Source organism: Lepidothrix coronata, unplaced genomic scaffold (genome assembly GCF_001604755.1).
Source record: "Lepidothrix coronata isolate B3197 unplaced genomic scaffold, Lepidothrix_coronata-1.0 Scaffold9, whole genome shotgun sequence".
NCBI lineage: Eukaryota > Metazoa > Chordata > Aves > Passeriformes > Pipridae > Lepidothrix > Lepidothrix coronata.
The window spans coordinates 2,292,564-2,316,343 of record NW_016690189.1 but is presented as its reverse complement, the minus strand read 5'-3'; the positions used below and the strand labels follow the sequence as shown (position 1 = coordinate 2,316,343).

The following is a 23,780-nucleotide window of genomic DNA, read 5'->3' as shown; positions in this document are numbered from 1 at the left end:
GAAGCATAAAGATTAAAACCAAAGTTTTGATTTGGTGCTTCAATTCAGGTAATCCTACAGCCATCTCACAAGATCTTTTATGCCCTTACTTGGTCAGTTGTGGTAACCAAAGAGCCTTGGAAGAAGAAAAGTGCTCTACTACTTGCCTCGTCCAGTGTCATTTTATGGTCTGAAGTATCAACAATAGGAATAACAGTTTCTGAGATTTTAGAATTTTGAACTTTGGAAGCTTATACACACACACTCCAGTATTTGTAATAGTTAGAGAAGATTTCCCTCCATTTGTAATTTTGTCACAGTGATACCATTCTATCAATTAAACTGCATCATTCTATTTTTTGAAGCTTCATAGTGAGAAGCGCGAAAAGAAATCTCCCCTAATTGAATCCACAGCCAACCTGGATAATAATCAGACACAGAAAACATTCAAAAAGTAAGTAAAATAGGAAAAATTATAAGCTCTTAAAAAAGATGACTTTACAAGCTGTCACAAAGTCCTGCTTAACAGGCTTTAGTAAATTTTTTGGAATTTAATAAGTACTTTTCTTTTTAAACTCAGTAAGGAGACATTGATTATGGAGCAAGAGAAGAATGCAGAGTCTCTGGAGCAAGAAAAAGCAGATGAGGAAGAAGAGGGAAAGAAGGATGAATCCAGTTGTTCTAGTGAAGAGGAAGAGGAGGATGACTCAGAATCTGAAGCAGAGACTGGTACGTTATTTGGAGCATTGCCTTTCTTCAAGTTTTTACTTTATGAATTTACTTATTTAATATCACATGATAGAGAGTTAAGTATAGTACATTTCACTTATTCTTCTGCATTTCACTAAGCTTCCAGTCATTTTAAAGCAAGTTTATACAAGTCTAAAGTCAAGTCATAACAGATACATCAAACGGATGTGTTTACTGGTGGCTGCTTAGGTTAAAGCTATTAACCAGTTTACTTGATTGGCTACTTAACAATTGATACTTTTAATTAAATAGAATAATATAAGCCTTAAGTGGCATGTCAGAAACATTGAAAAAGAAGATCAAATGAGAAATGAAAGTTTTGTAGCAGTATTTGCTTGTGGAACTGGTTTAGAGATTGGATCACTAAAAGTACAAACATTCTTATTTACTCTTTCCATCCTGAAGTAATGATCAATTAATCTGGCAATCATGACTCAGGTATTGATAGAGTAATAGTGCATATATTTTCAGTGTGTACTGAGATAAACTTTTAAAGGTGTTATTTTAATGTTAACAGTTACTTCATATGCAACTTGAGTTAAAGAGGAATGTTCTTTGAAAAGTTTCAGATTGTATGCAAAGTTATGTGCATATTACCCTGTATTTTGCTCTTCTATGGAATTTATGGATTGTTTTTTTCTTGAACAATTTTCAGAATAGCTGATAGTGATATAAGAACAGCATAGTATCATTTTCTTTCAAACCAGAAAACAAATGTCAGCCAATTAGTATTTAAAGATGTATGTTCAATCCTAATAAAGAATTTTAAAATTACAATGCAGCAATAAAATACATAGACAAGGATGTCATTAGAAATAGCTTGTTAATATTTTATGCTTACACTTTTAAAAATAAGTGACCGTTTTTGGTGAGCTGTCAGTTTTCATTTTAATGCATTCTAATTTCTTCACCTGAAAGGTAAGACTAAGAAGGTATTTTAGAACCAATCTATCGTGAACTTTTAATGTAGTTAGAAGTAAAAACAAGTTGCTGAACCAAGCTGTCTATTATGGTTTAATTATTTTTTTGTATTTTGAAATAAGCCAGCATTTCACTATTGAGCTGGAAAAATGTCTGTCAAGCTTTGTAATTAGTCTTTTACCTTAGTATACTTGCATCAGTTATTTACTGAGCTTTGCTAAATTCAAGCCACTTATAATATATAACATGTAGTAATTTCTCTGTCATTGAGCTGACTGTAATGTCTGCTGAGCTTTATGATTCTGGTAATTGTGTTCTCTTCATTGCCAGTATGTAGTTTGTGCCAGGAAAATTTGACTCTGACACAAGAATTAATTTATGTAAACTTTGGGGGTTTTAATATCAACAAGGCTTTATCATACTTTATTTGGCAAGATAGACTTTAGGCTTTTCCCTGTAGAGCTGCATCTCTGAGTTCCAAGATTGTACTTTCCCTTTCTTTTCCCATTATTCGGCTTAAGGTAGTGAAAGATTTTTCTAGTGAAAAATCTTAATATTTTAAGGAGCAATCTGGTTGTAAAGTGTTCCATATTCTGAAGTACTGGAAACTGTGATTTCTAATCTCTCGGGATATTTTAAATGTTTACCTAAAACTTATATTTTGTTACGTTAGTTATGTGAGAATACAGTTTCAAAATAAATACAATTCTGTCTGTAAGACCAAGAGGGGAATTATGAATACAAAGCTAGCATCTTGCAAAGGGCAGGGAAACATTATGAAAAACAAAATTTTTCAGCAGTTCAGGTTTTGTAACTTACTTTGGGGTACTTTAATGTTTTTTGTAAGTTAGTCAGTATTAGCTCAGTCATGAATACAACTATGTTCTTGGTGTCCTAGAAATAATTTCAGAATACAGTTGTGAAAAATCCATTTTTCTCCTTCCATGATTTTGCTCCAGATAACTTTTTTCTATATTTTAAATCATTTTAATCATTCACAGTTTTCCATCAGATCTGCCTTTGCATCATCTCAAATTGTACTGTCAGTCCACATTGTCCTGTTCAGCTTTTTATCATCTAGAATTTCACCACCACTTTTTTCAGTTGTGTTTAGAAATTACTTTCCATTAAGTGGTTAGTCATGTAAGCTTTTTTTTTGTATTTGTATTTTTTTATGCTTATTAGCTAGCTACTAAAATATAGGCTGTCTGGGAAGACTGTGGAATTTCTGTCTCTAGAGGTTGACAAGACATGTCTCATCAAAGCCCTGAGCAACCTGGTCTGTAGGCAGTATTGACCCTCCTTTGAGCAGAAGGTTGAATTAGGTGATCTCCTGAGGTCACTTCCAGCTTGAATGATTCTGTGGTTTTGTCTCAGCATCTCTGAGTGGTAACACTTCCTGAATACCAAAAAAAACATTACATGCATGACCTTTCAGAAAAAAAGATGAACCGGACCTAGCTAAGATACAGATTGGGAGTAATGGGGAAAACACTGAGGAATAAATAATAAAATGCTGTTTGTAAAATTGACTGTCAAATTTGTTTGATAGAAATTCTGCTCTGTGTTGTAGAGGTGAAGAAATTGTGAAAGACAAATGAAAATTAAAATCTTGTAAATATTTTGCAGATAAGGCCAAAACGTTGTCAGCTAATAATGCAAATACCACAAGTACACAATCAGCATCGGTAGCTGTGACGGCGCCTTCAGTAGCTGGTGGCCAAGGGCCACCTACATCGCCTGTTAAGAAGGTAAAATAAAATACCTTTTTTGTGATTTTCCATTTCTTTTCTTCCGGGTAAGCATACATTTTTTGATTCTAGTATAAAAAGTGGATTGGGTTAACCAAAGTGAATTGATGAAATTATGCACAGATTCTTAAAATATTTTGTATTCTTCTCCAGAAACTGTGTTCATTTTTTTAAAAATTTTGAATGGTTTTAATTCTAAACTGTAGCTTAATTCTAAACAAAGTAGCTGAATGTAAGATCCTCTTAAAAAAAAAAAAGTTGTTGCACAGTGAGTGGAGTTCTTGTTTTTTCTGAAGCTAAACTTCATCTTTGGAAGTCTTTTCTATGTTGGACTCCTCCAAAATTTCTAGAAGCCGCAGTTCTAGTGTCTCTCTGTGTCTGTATTTGTGCAGTAAAAAGTACTGTAGGTCTCATCCCTGTTTCAATATGGTTAGGACCTCATGGAAGAGCTAGATAATTAGGACACATTTTTTCAATGGACAGCTTAAAAAACACACCTAGTGAAGCCATATTGCATGCTTGAAGCTTTTTACAGCTTGTAACTTTACATGACAAGTTAATTTGAATGAACTTTAATTTGGCTTGTCAAAGGAAGATAGGTATGCCTGGGGGAAAAATTACAGTAGATAATAATGCATAGTCAGAAGATGGTACCCAAGTCAAACTTTCAGAATATCAAAGCAGACTGGATAGTAAACTGGTAAGTCTTCATTTGTCAATCATTACAACTTTTCTGTATGCATCATAATGAAAGTGTAACCCACTACTGATGCTTCTGAAAAGTGTGTTCAGGATATAATGAAGCCACAGTAGAGAGAAAAGACATACTGCTGGGGGAATAGTATGTAGTGTATTTAGCTCCTGGGAGCTTATTGGGGTTATATTTTCCTACTCAAAATAGAATCTAATGATGATTCATCTTACAGAATATCCTTTAATGTAACAGATGCAGTTGTGTGATTAAATGACAAGGGGGGTTATTTTTATAGGAAGAAATAAATTTGATTTTAACCTGAATTATAACCTCTTACAAATTGTTAATACACTGTTGTAATTTTATTATGCAGTAATTAATGGTTTATGTTTTGATCTCAAAGGTAAAAGGTGCAGTTTAAAAGTAAACTGTAGTTATCTTCCTAATATTGTATGAAAAGCTCAGGGCCTTCTGTAGCAACAAAATAAATGCACATTTATATCAAGACTGATTATCTTGTAACATAGGAGGTACATGTGATCTAGAGGAGTAGTTGAAGCTCGTATCAATGAACAAAAAGTTTTTAAACTGTTTTTACTAATGAAGGTAAAGCAGCACTGTATGAGTGATCTTTCACCTACTTTTGCACGTGCCTTTTCAGGTTTATACTGTCTGTGCTACTGCAGCTGCTCTTCTGCTCTTACACCATAGATGGCCAAACCATGTGTTGCACACAGGCGGTGCAGATGCAGTACTAAACTTGAATTTGGGTTTTCTTCAGTCTACATGGCATTCAACAGTGCTGCTCTCTGACTGTGAATACTGGGAGGGTAGCTAAGCCAGCATGGGATGTGATTAAAGGATATGAATGATATAGGATTAGAAGATAAGGGGTATGTTAGCGTGAATCTTCCAGTATTCTCAACAGTGTGAGGATTTAGGCCATGGACCTTGTTAGATCATAGGCTTTGTTGTTCTCTTCTGTGCAAACTGTAATTCTGCCTTTGAATGAGATAAACTTGCTGTGTTTAGTAGGAATATGTTACTAAGTTTTTAAGTGTCTTACTGCTTTTGGTATTTTGTGCTGTAACAAAGACCTATGTAACATAAACATAGGTGCAAACTACGTGGTGTTAAAACAACCTTTTGTTTCTGTTTTCCATTCTTTCGATCTTCATCTTTGTCTTGTCTTAATTGGCTTTAGTATGATTTCATTCCTCCTATCATGCCTATCGTGGAGTCAGTAGATCCTGCATCATGGAGGCAGGGCTTGCGCAAAACTGGCATTGTTCTTGTGCCCAATAAGGGTGAAAAATCTATGGTGAGGTTCTTGTGTGCACAGGTTTATGTACAGGTTGCAAAATAACATATTTAATCAAAATGTTAATACCAGATTTGCATGTTTCTAAGTTTGCATCTCAAGTTCACAGTGTGTATTACAAAGTGTGGGTTTTCCTAAGCTAACTTTTAGAGGAGTAGTGTACCTTGACCAGTCTGACATTTCTTATCTCATTGACTAATTTAAGAGAAAAGTAGGTTGCCTCTCATTACAACTCCCCTACGAATTTGGCACTTAGGATTATTAAAAGCAATTGTGTTCTCAGATCTCTGCAAGGAGCATGAATTACCACAGGTAATGTGAATTTCATATGTGTTACAGTTTCCAACATCTACAACCAAGGTTTCTCCCAAAGACGAAGAGAGGAAAGATGAATCTCCTGCTTCATGGAGGTTGGGTCTTAGAAAAACCGGTAGTTATGGTGCACTTGCAGAGATTACTGCTTCCAAAGAAGCTCAGAAAGAAAAGGACTCTGCAGGTGTTATGCGTTCTGCTTCAAGTCCTAGACTTTCCTCTTCATTGGACAACAAAGAAAAGGTAGTAATATTAAGTGTAAAACAACATTTCAAGGAATTTATATAACTTTCTTAGTATAGATGTTTATAATGTATTATAGAGGTAAGATTGTAGTACACAGCTCTTCTTTACTAAAATTCCAGAAAGTTAAATTATGGAGCTTCTGTGTAGTATTTCTTAAAGTGTAATATACACCTTCATTGCCTGGCGATCTGGAGTACAAGTCTGGCATTTAACCCCTTTTTAGGACTTGCAGTGCTAGTAGTAGTTTTTACACTTTGGGGGCAATAGAGGTTTGATGATTTTGGCCTCACTTGGAGAGTGATGTTGAAAGAATCTTATAAACAAAAGAAGTCTCTTTTGTGTTTGTTTTCATTTCGTAGTGATTTTTTTATTTACAAAAACTAGTTCTGTAATTAAGCATGGATACACTGAACCAAGTGATCCAGTGTATATTGTGAACCACTGGAACAAGTGTTGTTTGGGTAACTGAACAACACAGAACTTGTGGTTCTGTTTCAAGTACAAGTGTTTCTATGTTTTAAAGATTAAGAATATTAACGTACTCTACCATATAAAAATACTGAACCAGTTGCTTTCAGTTATCAGTGTTGGAATTGTACTGCCACAAAGCACAAAAAAAAAGAAATTGAGTCATTTACCTCACTAGAATGAAAACACTAACAGTTTCCTTTCACTACTGCAGTCTTTATAATATTTTACTAAAGCATAAAACTCATTTATGTAATCTGGTCACAGTAAATACATCTGGAGCTGTCAAGGATGATGATTTTCCAAACAATTAGCAGTATAATCAATAATAGTAACACTTAATAGAAAATACATATCTTTCAGGAGAAAGATGGAAAAGGAACTCGACTTGCATATGTTGCACCTACAATACCAAGACGACTAGCCAGTACCTCTGACATTGATGAAAAAGAAAACAGGTGATTCTGAAGTTATAATTTCTTTTAAATATAAAATTACTTGATATTAGAGTGACTGACAAACTTCATGTATTTTAAGACAATGCTAATTTATACCATCCTGCTGCATAGATTATGATAATCCGTATGATAATCCAGTTCCTGAAGGTTTTTGGTCTTATAGATTATAATGACCCTTTTTAAAGTCCAAATTATTCTGTGACAAGACCAGAACTGCGCAATGAGTGTTGCCTCCTGGGGAAAAAATAAAATTCAAAATTTATTTTTTACTGCTGTATCTTGAGTTGCAAAATGCTACTACTGGGCTCCATTATTACTTTTGATAACGATAAAACAATGTGTTTCTTAGTCTTTGCTTAAAACCATGTTCTGCAGCAGCAGTACAAAGATCATAGTTAGCTTAGAAAAGCCATTCTTCTATTGTTCTTGTTTACGTGTTGACCTTTCATCTTCTTTTGTAGATTTTTATTTTCTTTGCTGATACTTCTTCTATAGTTTTGAGTACAAAAAAAACAAAAGGTGCATAGGCTTCCTACCTGTTAGGATTTGGGATACTTTCATGTCATATTTACATTGTCAGATCGTAACATGATCTTACCTTAACATAACCATAACTTAACTTTCCCATTTTTCACTTCTCCTGGGACATTTTCTTGAATTACTGTAGAATGCACAGTACAAAACTTAGAGGTCTTCCTAATGTCGTGCATTTTGTTGGATCATGTCTGGATAGCCGAACATTGAATGACCTGAACTGAAAAGCCTGTACTTGCTCAAAATGTGCTGTTGTAATCCTTGTGTGTAAGACTGATAATTTCTTTGTGCCTGAAGAGGAGTGTCTTTGTTGCTACTCGTGAGAATGGTTTGTTTCGGTGCAAACACAAGATAAATACTGCTTTTTCTTATGTTTGTAGGAAATTGCTGAAGTTTAGTCTCTAAGTGACAAATTCTGTTTTGGAAGAGGAGTATCCCAGATCTCATGCTCCCCTAAAGTGCAGTGTAATTTGTTAGCATCTCTCATTTTTCTTGGTCAGATGCATTTTAATCTGTATTTCTATAATGGGGCGGTTTGGAGTTTCTGTTTGTGCTATCATTCTCTGGAGCACTATATTCTTTGAGACGGAATTTGCCAGTTTTCGTTTGTTTATACAGGGATTATTATTATTCAGTTTTTATTCTCTAAGATCTTTTCAAAAACTCTTGTTCTCTAAAAGTCTCTGAAGTAGAAGATACCTTAGGATTTGGACAAACATTTCTTTACAGTTTTATTTCTTAGAAGCTGTTACTGGTTGTAACAAAGGGATTAAGTTTTGCTTCAGTGTTGAGATTTATTTGTGTCCTGGATGTGCTAGTCTTAACCATCATGCCTCATTCACAGACACAGTTCCAAAGGTGGTTGTGAGCAATAGCACAGTTTTTCTCATGTGGATTGGGTTAACTGCAGTCACCAGTCACATTAGTCCCAGTGCGCCAAACAATTGATTTTTCTGAGAACTTTCTGTACTCCTGGGGGTACCAGAGATGAAGCCTGCTTTTAGGCCGGACTGTTTAGGCACCAATACTTTGCCTGGTGTATGTAGAAAACCCATCTTGCCTACCTGAAACCATAAGAGATTTTTGACATTTATTCTGACCTTGTTTACATGTAGAATTTAACCATCTGCCCTTCAGGTACCTTAATAAGTTATTAAGATTTCTGCCTTTGTCACAGATCTTTGTCCTTGTTGCTTATGTGAGGTTCTTCTTCTACCTTTCTGAACACCTACTTGTCTCACGTATCGATAATGTAGCGTAATCCAGATAACATCCTACTGTGAGTGATGGAAATGGCTTCAAGATGAATCCTAGCTGGGCTTTTAGGTTAACAGATCTCAGACACCCAACCTCAGTTGAGTAGCCAGTGCTTCAGCAAAAGTGCTGAAATCAGTTGTGTCTTGGCGAAGTGAAACCTTGAGTAATTATGAAAAATTTCTCATGCAGCAGGACCTTTCTGTGTAAGATGATATTCAGTATTTGTGTTTCTCTTTGCTGGTAAGAAATAACACTACACTGTTATTATTTCATCATTTTCAAAAGTTGTTTCCAGCTGCAGAAGTACTATGTGCAAAAAGAGGTGCGTTCTGAGGCCAAAGGTATCTGAACATAAAATAGATCATTACAAAGTTTTGTTTTATTTTTCCGTACACCTGGTTACCTTTTATGTATAGTTTTGTGAAAGACATGGGGATTTTCTGTTCTATCTGAACTTTATTTCAAATCTTGAACTCACATTTTTATTAGAAATTCAGTTTTTGCATCTCAGTGTCAATTTTCAGGATAGTTTTTCTAAATAGATTTTTGCAAGGTTGTTTCTTGCTGCTATAAACTGCAACAACAGTCTGGAAATTCCTTATGACTAAAGTCATGTCAGCTGGTGATGCACAGCAGGCCACTGAGGAATGGCTACTGTAAGCCTGTTTACACTAGTCTACAGTATCATGAGTTCTGAAGGTTTGTCAGCTTTTCAACTTCTTATAATATCAAAGAATGAAAAATCCCATTAAATCAGCTACTAAAAAACCCAAGTAGTTTTCCTCTTATTACATTGGATAATCTCAGGGGCAAACAGGTAGATATTTTGTTCCTTTTCTGGGAAAAACAAAGCCACCAATGATCACAGATAAAAGCCAACAGTTGATTTTATCTGGTTAAATCCTCTTTAGCAGTTTTCTTTTGATGCTGCTTTTTTCTGATATTTCTAATGGCATTAGTAGGAATATAGTATTTTTCCACAGGGGCTTGAAAATGGTTGTCCATAAAGGTAATTTTATTCCTGTTTGGTTATGTTTCTTTTAAGTGTGTTATCCAGGGTTTTAGTTTGAAGCTGCTGTTCAGCTCACATCAAGAACAACCTTCTTTAATGTGAGCTTGCTAAACTGAAATCATTTTTCAGAGACTCATCTGCTAGTTCAATACGTGGTGGCAGCTCCTATACCAGGAGAAAATGGGAGGAAGATGTCAAGAAAAACAGTTTGAATGAAGGTCCTACATCATTAAACACAAGTTATCAAAGAAGGTGTGGAATTTTCTTTTTTTTTTTTTCAAAGTAGGCTTAAAAGAGGGAAAATATTGTCTCTGAATTTTGGTTCTTGCATGACAGTCCCACAAGTCTTGGGCTGTTCTCCTTAATGGTAAATTATAGCCATACCTCTGTTGAGTATCAGTATCATAGAATGCATACATAAAATTAACTTGAATGTGAAGTAAATGATGAAAATATGAAAATAATTTTCAGGTGTCCAAGTTCCTAACTTATAGGATTTTCTCAGGAGGAATCATATCCTGCAAATATGTACATTATTAATTTTCCTTCATTGTGTAGTTTCAGTGTAGCTATTGAAGTCAAGTTCTTCATTGTAATTAGTGGAGCAATAAATAGCTCAAATGAAAAAAATCAAAAAAAAAGTCAAGTGACTAAGCTGCATATTGATACGTGTTGCTGATGTACGTGGTGATGGATACTCAACATTTTTTTGAGTCTTGACATTGTTATTATCAGTGGCATGTAATCAGGCTGTTTCATACAGCATAATCTTAATTCCTTGATAACCTCCTGCCTTAAAAAAAACCTTGCCAATTTTCCTAACTTTAAGTGTAGGAAAGATGTTGCACAGATTTCCTGTTCTGGATGGAAAATATCCACAGTTAATATGTAAGAACAATCTTTGCATGTTAGCTTTTACCAGTATTTACACTCCAGTCTTCAAACAAAATGTGCTCACCACTTTTAAATTGCATGTTGTGCTTTAACAATGTATTGCTTCGGTTGTTCTTTTACCATTATTTTTTGTCATTCTAAAGTTGATAGAAAAAAATATCAATTGTATAATGACAAAGAAACATCTTTATCCTTAAATCTTTTGCAATTAGTAACAAAGATGCTCTGTCTGTCCTAAGTGTGGATTCTGCGATTTAGTCATGGGCAAACATTCTGACCTGCTAGCGCAAAATTTATTCAGCCAGAACCAGTGGATAAAAATGTGGAAGCCACTGAGTTCTTTATAACTTTAAGAGCAAGGGAATAACCTGAGTGGGAGGTTATTCTTGCTGGGAATGATTTAAGTGTTGTTTTTTTTTAAAGGCAGTACATTTAATTGGTTTCAAATTATAAGAGGAGTGACATTTTCTTTTCTGACAAGCTGTGCAGTGAAGTTCTGCATTTTCTGAGGTATTCAGTGTGGGTGAAACAGCAATTTAAAAATGGGACATTGGGGGCCCTATATGAATACTTTAGTAGATGTGATCAAGACAGTCTTACATAAACAAGTGAGATTCCATTCTTTATCTCCTTGTTGTGTGAAGAAATGGTCAGGACTAAGAGACTTCTGGTGCCCTCTGAAGTCATAAATTAAAAGTTCTAATCAAGGAAAAGTGAAGAAAATGCTTCTTTTGTCCCAGAAGTTTCCAAGACTCATCTGAGGCACAGAATGCATGGGCAGGAATTTAATGGATTATTCCTGCTTGGTGATATTTTAATGAGCAAAGATAAGTAATAAATGCAGACATTGTACTTGTCTCTCCTTCAGTGGCTCCTTTGGTAGAAGACAAGATGATTTGATAAGTTCTAATGTTCCAAGTACTGCATCAACAGTTACCTCTTCTGCTGGTCTTCAGAAAACACTGCCTGCCAGCACAAACACTACTACGAAGAGTACAACGGGTTCTACTTCAGCAGGTGTACAAAGCAGGTAATGGCACCAGCACACTTTTTTTTCTTGTTTTTTTTTGTCAGGTCTACTGTGTGCTTATGTATGTGCATGCGTTCTTGTTTAGTAGATTCTGGGGCTCTGGATTTTTTCACTTTTCCTGTTAAATTTGTTTTGATTTTGTACAATTTGGCTCAAAAATTGCAAATGGCTTTCTACTGTGAAGTGACAGCCATATTGGTATAAAAGAATAAATCCAATGTTAGAAAGGTGTGAAGAATAAAAGTTCAGTCATTGTGAACTGCTAATTCTTAATTTATTCAATTTAATAGCTCAAGTTGAGCTTTCATAGTAGAGACATTTCAAAGTCTACCTTTTCTAAAAAAAAAAATCCATCCCTCAATTTACATGTTATTAGTTGTTTAGTAAAGTGCTTTCATTGTTTAGCTGTTTCCTTTTCTCTTTTTTTGTGTTGCTGCTTGTTATGCTGTAGTACCTCAAATCGTTTGTGGGCTGAGGATAGTACTGAGAAAGAAAAGGAAAGTGTTCCTACAGCAGTGACCGTTCCTGTTGCACCATCTGTTGTAAATGCTACAGCCACTACCACAGCCATGACTACAGCTACTTCTGGCACTGTGTCCTCAACATCAGAGGTCAGGGAGAGACGGAGGTGTGTAAAGGTCCTAAGAGTAATGTTGCTCTTACACAAAAGTTATAATTTTTTTCTTACTTAAAGGAATGTGTTGGTTACCACAAATTTGGACAGTACAGTATGTAAAGCAGTGTTGTTTTCTTTCTGTGTATTGAAACAACAAGTAACATGTCTTGATTTATCTAAGAGCTAAAGTCTAAGAGTACTAGTAGAGACCATTCATGAAATTTAAACTTCAATACTGTATGTTTTTGACTGGCCTTGGGTTCTCATTCAGTATGTGGTATTTTAATATTTATATTTCTGTTAATAGATTAAATGAATCCTCTTAAAAATACCCATAATGGAACTATATAAAAACACTGAATTAAAAATAATGAGTAATTATTAATTACTACAAGTACATTGCTACTGTTTGAGCTAGTGTGCCGCTGGCAGTATGCTAATAAGTTATAGCATAGCATTTTTTCAACTATTTTGTATGGCTGGCAATTCTGAGAAGAGAGTATTGAACCCAACACATTCTGTTTATTTCATTGCATCATTTAGGGTGTTTCATTTACTTGAAACATAATTATACAATTGTCAAGGCAATATGAAGAATGAGTAAGAAGCCAATGTAAATCTTATTTTAAGAATATGCTGTGTTTTTCTGTTTACAGTTATATGGAGGATGAGTTAAGACTGGTGCATATTTATGTTTCCATAAAGAGTTGTTTCCTACTATTTATGGAAGCAAAAATAAGATTTCAAAAGATTGTTAATTCCTGTTAGCTTTCCTCAGGTTCTTCTTCTTCTGGATATTTATAAATGTTTATCCTTTAACCCTTCTGCTGAAGTGCAAGTTCAGATTTCTGTGTTGCTCCTGTAATAGTTTTGAAATGTAGCTCCTGTATCAGTGTGTATCTCTGTATGTTCACGGAGGTAATGAAGCTGTTCCTTATTACACAAGAAACCTGCATTCTTTTGGTTCACTTAAGGCAACAACATTTAAAGCTTTAGGCCTAATTAGGGTAGCCTGTTTTCCATAATCTTCCCTCATACCCAAAACTGAAATGAAATAGCTTCTACAAAAATGTGGATTATGTTTTTATTCTTTCCCACCATGATTCAGGAAGTACCCACGTGTGCTAATGACAAATTTCAATAACAACCATGGTCAGAACAGGCATTTTCCAAAGTGAAATTTGACTGAACCCAACAAACGAAAAGCAAAACCAACAAAATGCATCTTTTTTTCAAAAATAGTTCAGATTTTAAAATGCAAATACTATTTTGGTCTCATATCAGCTGGAAAGGCAAGGAATGTAGAATTAAGGATTTTGCGGTCTTATTGACTCTCATTAGTGTGTTTGTACTAATGTGCACATAACTACACATGCTTTAGATACCTGCAGTTGGCCTGAAATTCCTTGGTTTTGTCTGACTAGGATGATTGTGTAATACATTGTTGCAGATGCATTCTTCATGGTATATTAGGATATCTGTTAAATCTTGATAACCAACAACAGTATTTCAAAGATATTAAATAAATAAAGAACACTATAAACCTTTTAGTAATGAAGCAGGTAATGGCACATCCTTTTGGAATAGCTGAAGCTATAGTCTTTGTATGATTTTTAGGTTTGGTTTGGAGAAACAGGGAAGAAAATTACAAACTTGAATCTTTAAATCTTTTTATCATGAATAATACTGTATAGGGAACCTGTGTGGCATCAACAAGGGATGCTAGGGAAGGGCACTTTCTACTCTGACAGTAGCTGCAGTGTGCACCTGGCAAGTTGAAAGTTTTCATTTTCTCTCAGTGAGATTTAAAGTATTTCAAATTTATTGGAAGGTAGGTGTAGGTATGACAGTTACCAAAAACCAGTTTAAGTGGGAGAATTTGTAGCAATTTTCAAGCCCTAAAGATTATACCTGCTCTGCAGTCAAAACCTTCTAGGTGGGTAACCTTCAGGTCATTTTAGCTAAAGCAGCCAGCAGCCACCCTTTTCCTGATGTACATAGGGCCCGGAGCTCTAGGAAAATGAAAAGTCAATGAAAACTGCTATTTGCAAGAGAACAGGATAGGGAAATCAAATTAACATAGTGTGGGTTTTTTGAGATGTGTCATACAATGGGCGTTGTTTCAACATTTTTAAGTATAGCAGATAAGTATAAGTATTTTCCTGTGTTTTAGGGGTACTTAGTTTAATAGAGTTAGAACACAGGTAGTGACATGTAGGTCTGTATAAATGAAGTTTACTTTTAAGTGTTAAAATTGTTTCAATACTGTTTTTAGTATGTGCTAAGGCTAACAAATGTATTATTAGATGATCAAAGAACTTCTCTTTCTATACATAAATTATTTAAGTGTTAATAGATGATGGCATAATCACTAGCCAACTGTTGAATCATTAGCCAATTATTCTTAACTAATGACATATAAAAAGAGACAATCGGAAAATATCGCAGAATCTGATCTAAAGAAGCTCAGAGAGGCTTTGTGTTTTAAGCAACCTTTTAGCAACCTTCTGATTTTGCTTTTCCAAAATTTTTTTTATTTTTTCTAATTTTTAGCTAATCTAAGGATTTCAAAACAGTATGAAATTACAGCAGCATTCCCAGAATATTCTGTAATAGAAAATCAACAAATGCATTAAAAACTTCTAAATTCTTTAATTATGGTTTTACATATGTACGAATATATGTATTTATGCATGTAAAGATATTTATATCTTGGTTGGGTTTTTTTTCACTCTAGTTACTTGCATTGGAAAATTTCTTTAAAGAGTCCAGACTTTGTGTGTCTACTCCAATAGCCTTTTGGCTTTGATTACAATTACCTGCTTACTCTGCAGGATTTTTGTGGGTTTCATGAGGATTTATTTTCAAGCAAATTTTTTTTGAAGGGAGTTGGTTTACTCAAAGCATAAATGATTCATATGAAAAATGTAGTAACCACCTCCTCAAGGACTTGTAATTTCTGGTGCAGTAAGTGATATAATTAGGTTTTCTGCATTAGCTGTACATTTAGCTTTTTCTAAAAGCTTACAAATAATGTTAAAAGTTAATACACACAGATATTTGATGTATAAATGTCTATAAGGCCGAATCTCTGAGTTCTTCTATCCCTAAAGAAGTACTTAGTAGGCTAGTGAAATAACAAAAAAGCTGAAGTTATATTTAGAGAAAATGGAAAAAGGAAATCTAAATTAAGTAAGAAAACACTATGTATTTTATTTGAGTTCTAAGACTGCTGTCTTGATGAATAGATTATTATGATATGGATGAAATGTCTAAAATGTAACCTGGTTTATATAGTTAAAGATTTTCTTCTGACTGCTTTGGTTTTCAGTCGTATCATGTTGTGGGGGTTTATTCTGACCTTTTAATACATTTGTACAAAAACTATCATTTGCCAATTTTGTTTGTAATTAACTCTTTAGATCATACCTCACTCCAGTACGGGATGAAGAGTCAGAGTCCCAAAGAAAAGCTAGATCCAGGCAAGCAAGACAGTCTAGAAGATCTACGCAGGTACAGTAGTATTAAAGCTTCTACATTTATGGAATCATACCCATAACATAATACTTGAGAAACAGGCATAGCATACTGCATTTGCATCCATTTCTAATTCTTTTTCTTCTGTGCAAGGGCTGTTGTAAATAATGTGATTGAGCTGACCAACATATGAACAGCTAACAAGATCCATGACATAGAAAAAATACATTCAGTCTAGCCTCTGTGGAGACAGGAAAGTACTAGGAGAGAGTTTTTTGTTTGCTTGCTAATAATGTAGTATCTAACTGCATGTCTCCTTGCAACATTTCTCTCTCTTAGTTTACATACTGATATATTTGGTGGTTCTTCACAGTTTATGTCAGAACTTCCTTACAGTGAGTTGCAACTAGCACAATCCTAACATAGGGAAGGATATGGCAATAGCAAAATAGAGGGAGTATCTCTAATGGTACTTGAATGCTCTTTGGGCAGTGGAGCAACTACCAACCCCTGTCTGCTGACAAACTGAGAATAATCAGCATATAGGCCCTGAAAAACAGCACAAAAATACTGTAGCCATTGTCCTTAGTGTTTTAAGGCCAAGTCTCTATCTACATTCTTTGCTGATGTTACTTTCAAATCTTTGCAGTTTTAAACTTCTCAAATATTTCTGGTTACCTTTTGTAGTGAGAGATCCACAGTTGATACGACTTTACCTTATCAGAGTTATTTTTGCTTCCTAATACTAATTCAGAGCCCTGAATGATGGTTAAACTACAGGCCAACTACTGTTGAATCTTTACAGTAAAGAAGCTACCAGGAATTACTCTATTAAAACTTTATCAACACGAAAAACATTTAAATAACTGATAAGCTGCAAAGTTGGCTTTGAAGAATAGATTACGAAGTGTTTTGAGCAATGCCTCAGTCAGATGCATCAGCTGAAAAGTGTAGTAGAGAAAAACTGTCTTCAAAAAATTATTTGCTTTCTGAGCTTACTTCAAGACTAGTTTTTAGCCTCAGAATAACAACGAACTAAGAAATGAGTTACAACTTTCTCTAGTGCTGTCAGTGCAATTTTTTATGTCTTGCTGGTCTAAAAATCCAGTTGCAGAGAGTAAATTACAAAGTATCAACATTTCTGAAAATATGATGTGTTATGTTTTTAGGGTTCTTTCAGAAATATTTAGTATGCTTATGCTCATGTTGGAAGCATCAGAAGCATCTAGGGGGTTCTTAAATTATCTCTATAGGATCTTCTATGCAATCTGTATCTGTTAGTTCAACTAAAAATTGTCTTGCTGGAGAATCTGTGGTAGATCACATTACAGCAAACACTTGCCACTTATCAGAGGGATGTTTGGTTCCAACATTCGAGAGGAAAGCTTATAGGTATAATAGTAAGAAATTTATTTCTTACTAGATAGATTTAATTTTCTTAAGTTGAATTTTTTGTTTAAAATATTTATGTAATGTGATCACTTGCATTAATATCAATTATATATTAAAATGATGTTTGCTGACTGCTGTTTTCACAGGGTGTAACACTGACAGATCTTCAAGAAGCTGAAAAAACTATAGGAAGAAGTCGTCCCACACGAACCAGAGAACAGGAAAATGAAGAAAAAGAAAAAGAAGAGAAAGAAAAGCAAGACAAAGAAAAACAAGAAGAAAAGAAAGAATCCGAAACTAAAGATGATGATTATAGACAAAGATATTCCCGAACTGTCGAAGAGGTATTTTCATGATGAGTCTCTTTAGGTAGAGAAATTATGCGAATCTCAACTCCAACTTTAATAATTTAATTTTGATACTACTGTGAGAATTATTTATATAGTTAAATGTTTTAATATCCCATGGTTTGTATTTGTTAATCTGTGTAAATTAATTTTGACATTTTTCTACTGAATAGCCATATCATCGCTATAGACCAACGTCGACTTCAACTTCTTCGTCATCCACCTCTTCGCTCTCCACCTCCACTAGCTCTTTATCAACTTCAAGTCAACTAAACAGACCAAACAGCCTTATAGGTATAACTTCTGCCTATTCTCGGAGTGGAACAAAGGAAAGCGAGAGAGGTAGGAGTACTTTTTTGTGAAGGGGTTTTTTTTTTGTTGTTTTAGTTCACGAAGGGTAACTTATGTTTCTAGAGATAGTTCTAAATGAGGTGCAATATGTAAGACCACTGGGGATGTACCTTGTTCCCATCTTCTGTAACTTGCATATAGAGAGGAAAGATTTTCTGGACTTGGTGGTGGTTTGCAACTGTTTAGTATTTTTCCATTATTGGGTCATAGAAATGTCAAATATACTGCAGTAAGTATCCACATAATGCTTTCATTTTTGCTTTAACACAGCAGCTGTAATAAAATACCATATTTCAGAGTCTAAATACTTGCAGGTATTAAGAAGGAATTTTACTTCATTAAATAATTGGTAAATGACAGGGATTTTGTTTCAGTCCTTTTACACTGAAGGACTGGAATGATGCTTTACTGCTTTAAGGACATCTCAGGGTTTCATGAGCAGCTGAAAACAAAGGGAAGGGCATGCTTCCCATGGTAGTTCAGAATGTTTAATGGAACCATAGTTCTGGATACTTTAACTGGTTTATGTAATCTTTAACTGAGGATTCGATGCATGATACAGAGATCACAAAAAAGCTTTTCTCTGTCACACTTTTTGCCCTCATTTCAAATGTGAATCACCTGCAATAATTCTGAGAGATGTTGTGCCTGATACTTTGCCTGTCAAGGGAGGAGCCTTTGCAGTGTGATCTCCTAGTCCCCCTTGGAGGCTTGACACAGTTGACTTGAGAGAAATACTTTCATTCAAGTTATTATTCAGTGGCTTTAATAGGGTTACTGATTGACATCGATAATTTTGTTCTACAGAGGGTCAAATAAAATGATCTATTGATGAAATCTCCGTGAACTGTATAGCAGTCTTGCCATGTTCCTTAAAATGGTATTTTCTGAGGAAATTGTTGGGGCTAAGCTGCGGGGATATGCTTTCTGAATTTTTTCCCTTTGTCCTAACATGAACTGAAATTTGGATTAAGTTTCTTCAGTAATGCATTCTTACTCTAGGAAGCTCTTTTTACACTGTTCTGTGGAAAAGATTTTCGTGGGTAAATATTAGCTACAGCAGGTTTTATATTTTTTCACATTATGACTTCAGAGAACTACATTACCATCTGAAATCCCAGCAGTCAAGTCCTAAGTTATTTAATTACAGAAGGTATATGATCACCACAAATATTTGTGTTTCCTTTCTTTCCTGTTTAATTTTTGCTTCACACTAAAATGTTTATTTACCTCTGAAGTCTATTGATGGTAGTTTTTAATTTTTAGTGATTAGTGATACTTCTATCGGAACTCAAATCTGTAGTTGCTTTATTTAATAAAAGAACATCAGACTGAATAGACCATGTGATAATAAGTAAATAACTTTGGTTTGACCAGATTTGTTTAAATTTATTTTTTTTTACAAATTACTTGTAAACATAGAGTGAAGCAAACATAATCCTCAGGTATTATGTCTTTTTCGAATTGCAGTTGCATTCGTTTTAAAGAAAAAGGACATCTGTAATACAGAAATAATCTAATGGAGCAGATCCCATTTTATTCTTCCTTAGAGTCCTTCGTTTCATCACAGTCATCTCGATTTTTGCTCTAAGGAGGACTTAACAGACTTTTAAAAGTTGGGATTTTTTTTAATACTGAATTCTTGATTTAAGCAAAAAAAGCTTGTTTGATGAAGAATGGTGAAGAATTATCTTCTCTTCCTTGTACTCTTATACATCTGCTGACACAGATGTTTGAATTATTAGGATTGTTGTTACATTGAAACATTTTGTCTAGGTGGCTGAGGTGGAATTAGTGTTTACAGTATTTTAGAGCTATATACTGGGCAGTGTATATTACAGAAAACCCTGTATGTGGTAAGAAGCTCTATAGCAGATTTATTTCAGGTAAAAAAAAACATTGCGAGCAAATTAAAGACTGAGAAGTATTACTTCAGAAAATTTTCAGCAAATTAGATCGTGTCATAATTCAATGAATAAAAAAGCTGTTATTAACAGAAGGAGGCAAAAACGAAGAAGAAAAGGAAGAAGATAAGTCACAGCCTAAGTCTATAAGGGAAAGACGGAGACCAAGAGAAAAACGAAGACCTACGGGAGTTTCTTTTTGGACTCAAGATGTAAGTAAACTTCACTTATTGCAAAGTACACTCTTCATGCATAGTGTACCCTTTAAAGAGAGAATACTTTAGAGTAATACAGTATATAACTAATTGTTCTAGGAAAAAAATGCTTTTCTATTTATATATCCTCTTTTTCTTTGTTTTGATGCTTTCAGGAGCAGAATCAAAATTAAGTCTTTGTTTGGTTGATAGTGCTAACTAGAACACTGTAGTAACCATAACTTAATAGGAATTAATCATAATCTAAAGAGAAAACATTAATTACTGAACAAATGTTTTATTTATTATGTTGTTTATTATAATCCTGTTAATTATGAGATATCTTAAAAGTTGTGTATAAGAATTTTTTTATAATAAGCTCTGAAATAAATGGAATATATGAACCAGTTCCCTGTCACATAGCTATATAAATTGATTTTGCTAAGTTGGTGTAAGCTCTTTTGTCACATCAACTGCAGAAAATATTAAAAGAGATTGTCAGTTGAATATCAAAATAAGTATTTCATGTATGTTTAAGTTTTCTTTTCAAATTTTGTCAAACCTAATATCAAAATTGCGGGGAGGAGAAGAGAGGAGAAGTCCTAGCCATGTAATTATTATACTGTTAATTACAAGGTATCTCAAAATTTGTGCATAAGAATTTTTTTCTTTGTAAGGTGTTTTTTTTTCCTTTGCATACAAATGGTTTCTCAGAGATTTAAAGCATTATCTGGATTTCAAGTAACTTCCTTTCTTTGATAAACAACTATTTAGCATTTATCAATGATAAGCTGAGAACTATGTCTATTACTTTTGACAATGCAATATTTTGCATATATACCAAAGCTGTAAGAAGGAGAGTCGTTATTTGGCACATTACAAGTACCCATGTACTGCTATCAGAATAGAATGGTTATTGTTGATATTTTGGGCTCCTCTTCCCTTTTCTTTGTCATAGGATCAATATGTAATGTAAAAGCAAGATTTTCATGTGCCAAATGCAAAGTTAGGTTTTGTCTCCTTCTGGTACTGAAAACACATCTCTTTGAGAATTTTCTTCATATATCCTGTATATTCTCTGTAGACTATTCTGCTGGTCTTACGTTTTCATATTAAAAGCCTAGAATGCCTTAAAATTTCACTATGCTTTCAACAGTTTAATTATTTTTCCTCTCCCACCTCTTTCACCAGAGTGATGAAAATGAACAGGATCACCAATCCGATTCAGAAGAAGGAACAAATAAGAGAGAAAGTCAGGTAATTTAAGGAAGTTAATTTGTTCATTAACTTTCTAACAGATACATTTTTATTGTAAAATTTCTGTTGAAGTTGGATTCACATATCAACAGTGGCCAAAACTGATAGTTTTCGTCTGCCATTCTGATTATACAGAATTGTCATCCAGACAATGTAGATTAAATTTCTGACAGCCAGGTCAGGGACATGATGCAGCAAGTTATTGGAGGGAGCTTTCAGTTTCTACCCTGCAAAAACCTTTATTTCATCTATACTTTTATTTTCAGGTAAATTTCGTCCAATAACTTATGCGCACTAATTAAAACCTTTTAAAATTAAACCCGGTGCTGTTGTTATTATAATTAAAAAATAATATGACAGGTTAATTTAGTGAAGCATAGAGAGTTGAAGAGCACAATGTATGTAATTTCTCCATTTGATGAAAACTATTTTCTGAACACCCTGATTTAGTATTATTGGTCTTGTTAAAATGTTGGTAGAAGACAGTATAATAGGCTTGATCTGATGGGAGAAATCCTTAAAAACTGAATGGTATGTGACAGTGGGATGAAGAGGTGGTAAAAAGGAATTAGTAACATAAGCTGTACTATAACATGGTATAGCAGAATGTATTTCTTTGAACCTAAAACCTGGATTAACACACTACAGAATTATAGAATCAGGTTCATTACTGAAGAATAAAACTCAACTGATATTTCTCTCTTTTTTGTAAAAGCTTCCATTGCACATTTCTTAAATACTGTAGTTAAGAGATTCATTCTGTGCTGTTTTGGTTAACTGTATTTTTTATTTCTGTGTCACATTACTGTAAACGCACAGTCCTGTTTCATTTCCTCCCAGTAGTACCTATTATTCTTAAATCTGTAATTACGCCATATTCTGTTCTCTAGAAATTAATTTTCGTAGAATGTGCGTGTGGTGCTTCTGTGTAGAAATGGCTGACTGAGAGTGCTTGGACAGGTGCACTTTTTTCTGAGTTAAGAAGTGGCCCAGAGAGTGGTGGAGCTACATCCAGCTGGAGGCTGGTCACGAGTGGGGTTCTTCAGGGCTCAGTATTGGGGCCAGTCCTGTTTAATGTCTTTATCAATGACCTGGATGAGGGGATTGAGTGCACTCTCTATAGAGGGATCTGGACAGGCTGGATCAATGGGCCAGGGCCACTTTTATGAGGATAAATAAGACAAAGTGTCAGGTCCTGCACTTGGGTCACAACAACCACCTGCAGTCCTGCAGGTTTGAGGAAAAGTGACTGAAAAGTGGCCCAGGGGAAAAGGTCCTGGGGGTGCTGGTCATCAACTGGCTGAACATGAACGAACAGTGTGCCTGGGTGGCCCAGAAGACCAATGACATCCTGAGTGTGGACAGCAGGATCAGGGAAATGATTGTCCCCCTGTACTTGGCACTGGTGAGGCCACACCTTGAGTGCTGTGTCCAGCTCTGGGTCCCTCACTGCAGGAAGGACATTGAAGCTGCTGGAGCTTGTCCAGAAAAGGGCAGCGGAGCTGGTGAAGGGTCTGGAGCACAAGTCCTGTGAGGAGCAGCTGAGGGAGCTGGGATTGTTTAGTCCGGAGAAAAGGAGGCTCAGGGGAGACCTTATCACTCTCTACAACTGCCTGAAAGGAGGTTGTAGCCAGGTGGGGATTGGCCTCTCCTCCCAGGCAACCAGCAACGGGGGAAGAGAAAATGGCTTCAAGCTGCTCTGGGGGAGGTTCAGGTTGGACATCAGGAAGAATTTCTTCACTGAAAGGGTGGTTAAGCATTGGAATGGGCTGCCCAGGGAGGTGGTGGAGTCACCATTTCTGGAAGTGCTGAAGAAACGACTGGATGTGGCACTTGGTGCTATGGTTTAGTTGACATGGTGGTGTTCAGTCAAAGGTTGGTCTCGATGATCTTGGATCTTTTCCAGTCTTAATGATTCTATGATAATCATGGCTTGACTTAGGAGTCAAAACACTCTCCTAGGCTGTATACTTCCTAAGAAGACGTTGGTAATTGGTTTCATTATAAATCAATATAATATCAGATAGGAGTGTATGGAGAGCTGTGAAACAAATTGGTTGTATGAACCAGTTACCTGTCACATAAATTTATTTTGCTAAGTTGATATAAGCTCTTTTGTCACATCAGCTGCAGAAAATACTAAAAGAGAGGAAAGAGATATGAGTAAACTAGAATTACAGTGTCAGATGTTCAGAAAATAGTTAACCCATTCAATTCTGCTGATTCTTTGATGTACTGTTATTTGGAAGACAAAGTTTGGAAATGCTGAAAATCTGTATTACTTCCTTAAATGATGCTATTGTTGCTTTTGTTTGCTGATTTTTTTATTGGCTGGTGAAGCTAGAAGCCAGAGGTGGAAAGTGGTAACTGTAAACTTCCAAAGGCTTTGGTGGTAACTCAGGAATTTAAGCTAACTAAAGAGAGGAGGTCTTGTGTGCATGCAACAGAGAAAATTAAAGGACCTCAGACAAAATAGTTTCTAGCCTGAATTTTTTAAGGAATTAGAAAAATCATTATTTTATTCATGTTGGAGGTCTTTGAAGGAACTGTCTTGTAAGATTTCAATTTGAATTTCTTGTTTTTCAGTACTTCAGAGCTGTCTTTTGTCTCCTTAG

The 23,780-nt window shown here is 34.9% G+C and overlaps 1 protein-coding gene across 3 annotated transcripts in view; it reads left to right on the top strand.

Moving 5' to 3' along the window:
- The window catches only part of PPP1R12A (protein phosphatase 1 regulatory subunit 12A), a 117,971-nt gene that overhangs the window by 74,551 nt on the left and 19,640 nt on the right, over positions 1–23,780 (top strand). For 2 of the 3 annotated variants that reach the window (XM_017804396.1, XM_017804395.1), the window contains exons 7-19: positions 345–433; positions 560–708; positions 3,280–3,401; positions 5,756–5,971; positions 6,806–6,900; positions 9,833–9,955; positions 11,466–11,627; positions 12,079–12,255; positions 15,666–15,756; positions 17,259–17,456; positions 17,633–17,801; positions 19,808–19,926; positions 21,100–21,165. In XM_017804396.1, the coding sequence (XP_017659885.1) occupies positions 345–433; positions 560–708; positions 3,280–3,401; positions 5,756–5,971; positions 6,806–6,900; positions 9,833–9,955; positions 11,466–11,627; positions 12,079–12,255; positions 15,666–15,756; positions 17,259–17,456; positions 17,633–17,801; positions 19,808–19,926; positions 21,100–21,165 (1,776 nt within the window). The remainder of the gene's footprint in view (positions 1–344; positions 434–559; positions 709–3,279; positions 3,402–5,755; positions 5,972–6,805; positions 6,901–9,832; positions 9,956–11,465; positions 11,628–12,078; positions 12,256–15,665; positions 15,757–17,258; positions 17,457–17,632; positions 17,802–19,807; positions 19,927–21,099; positions 21,166–23,780) is intronic. The other variant, XM_017804397.1, reaches the window with a different exon arrangement.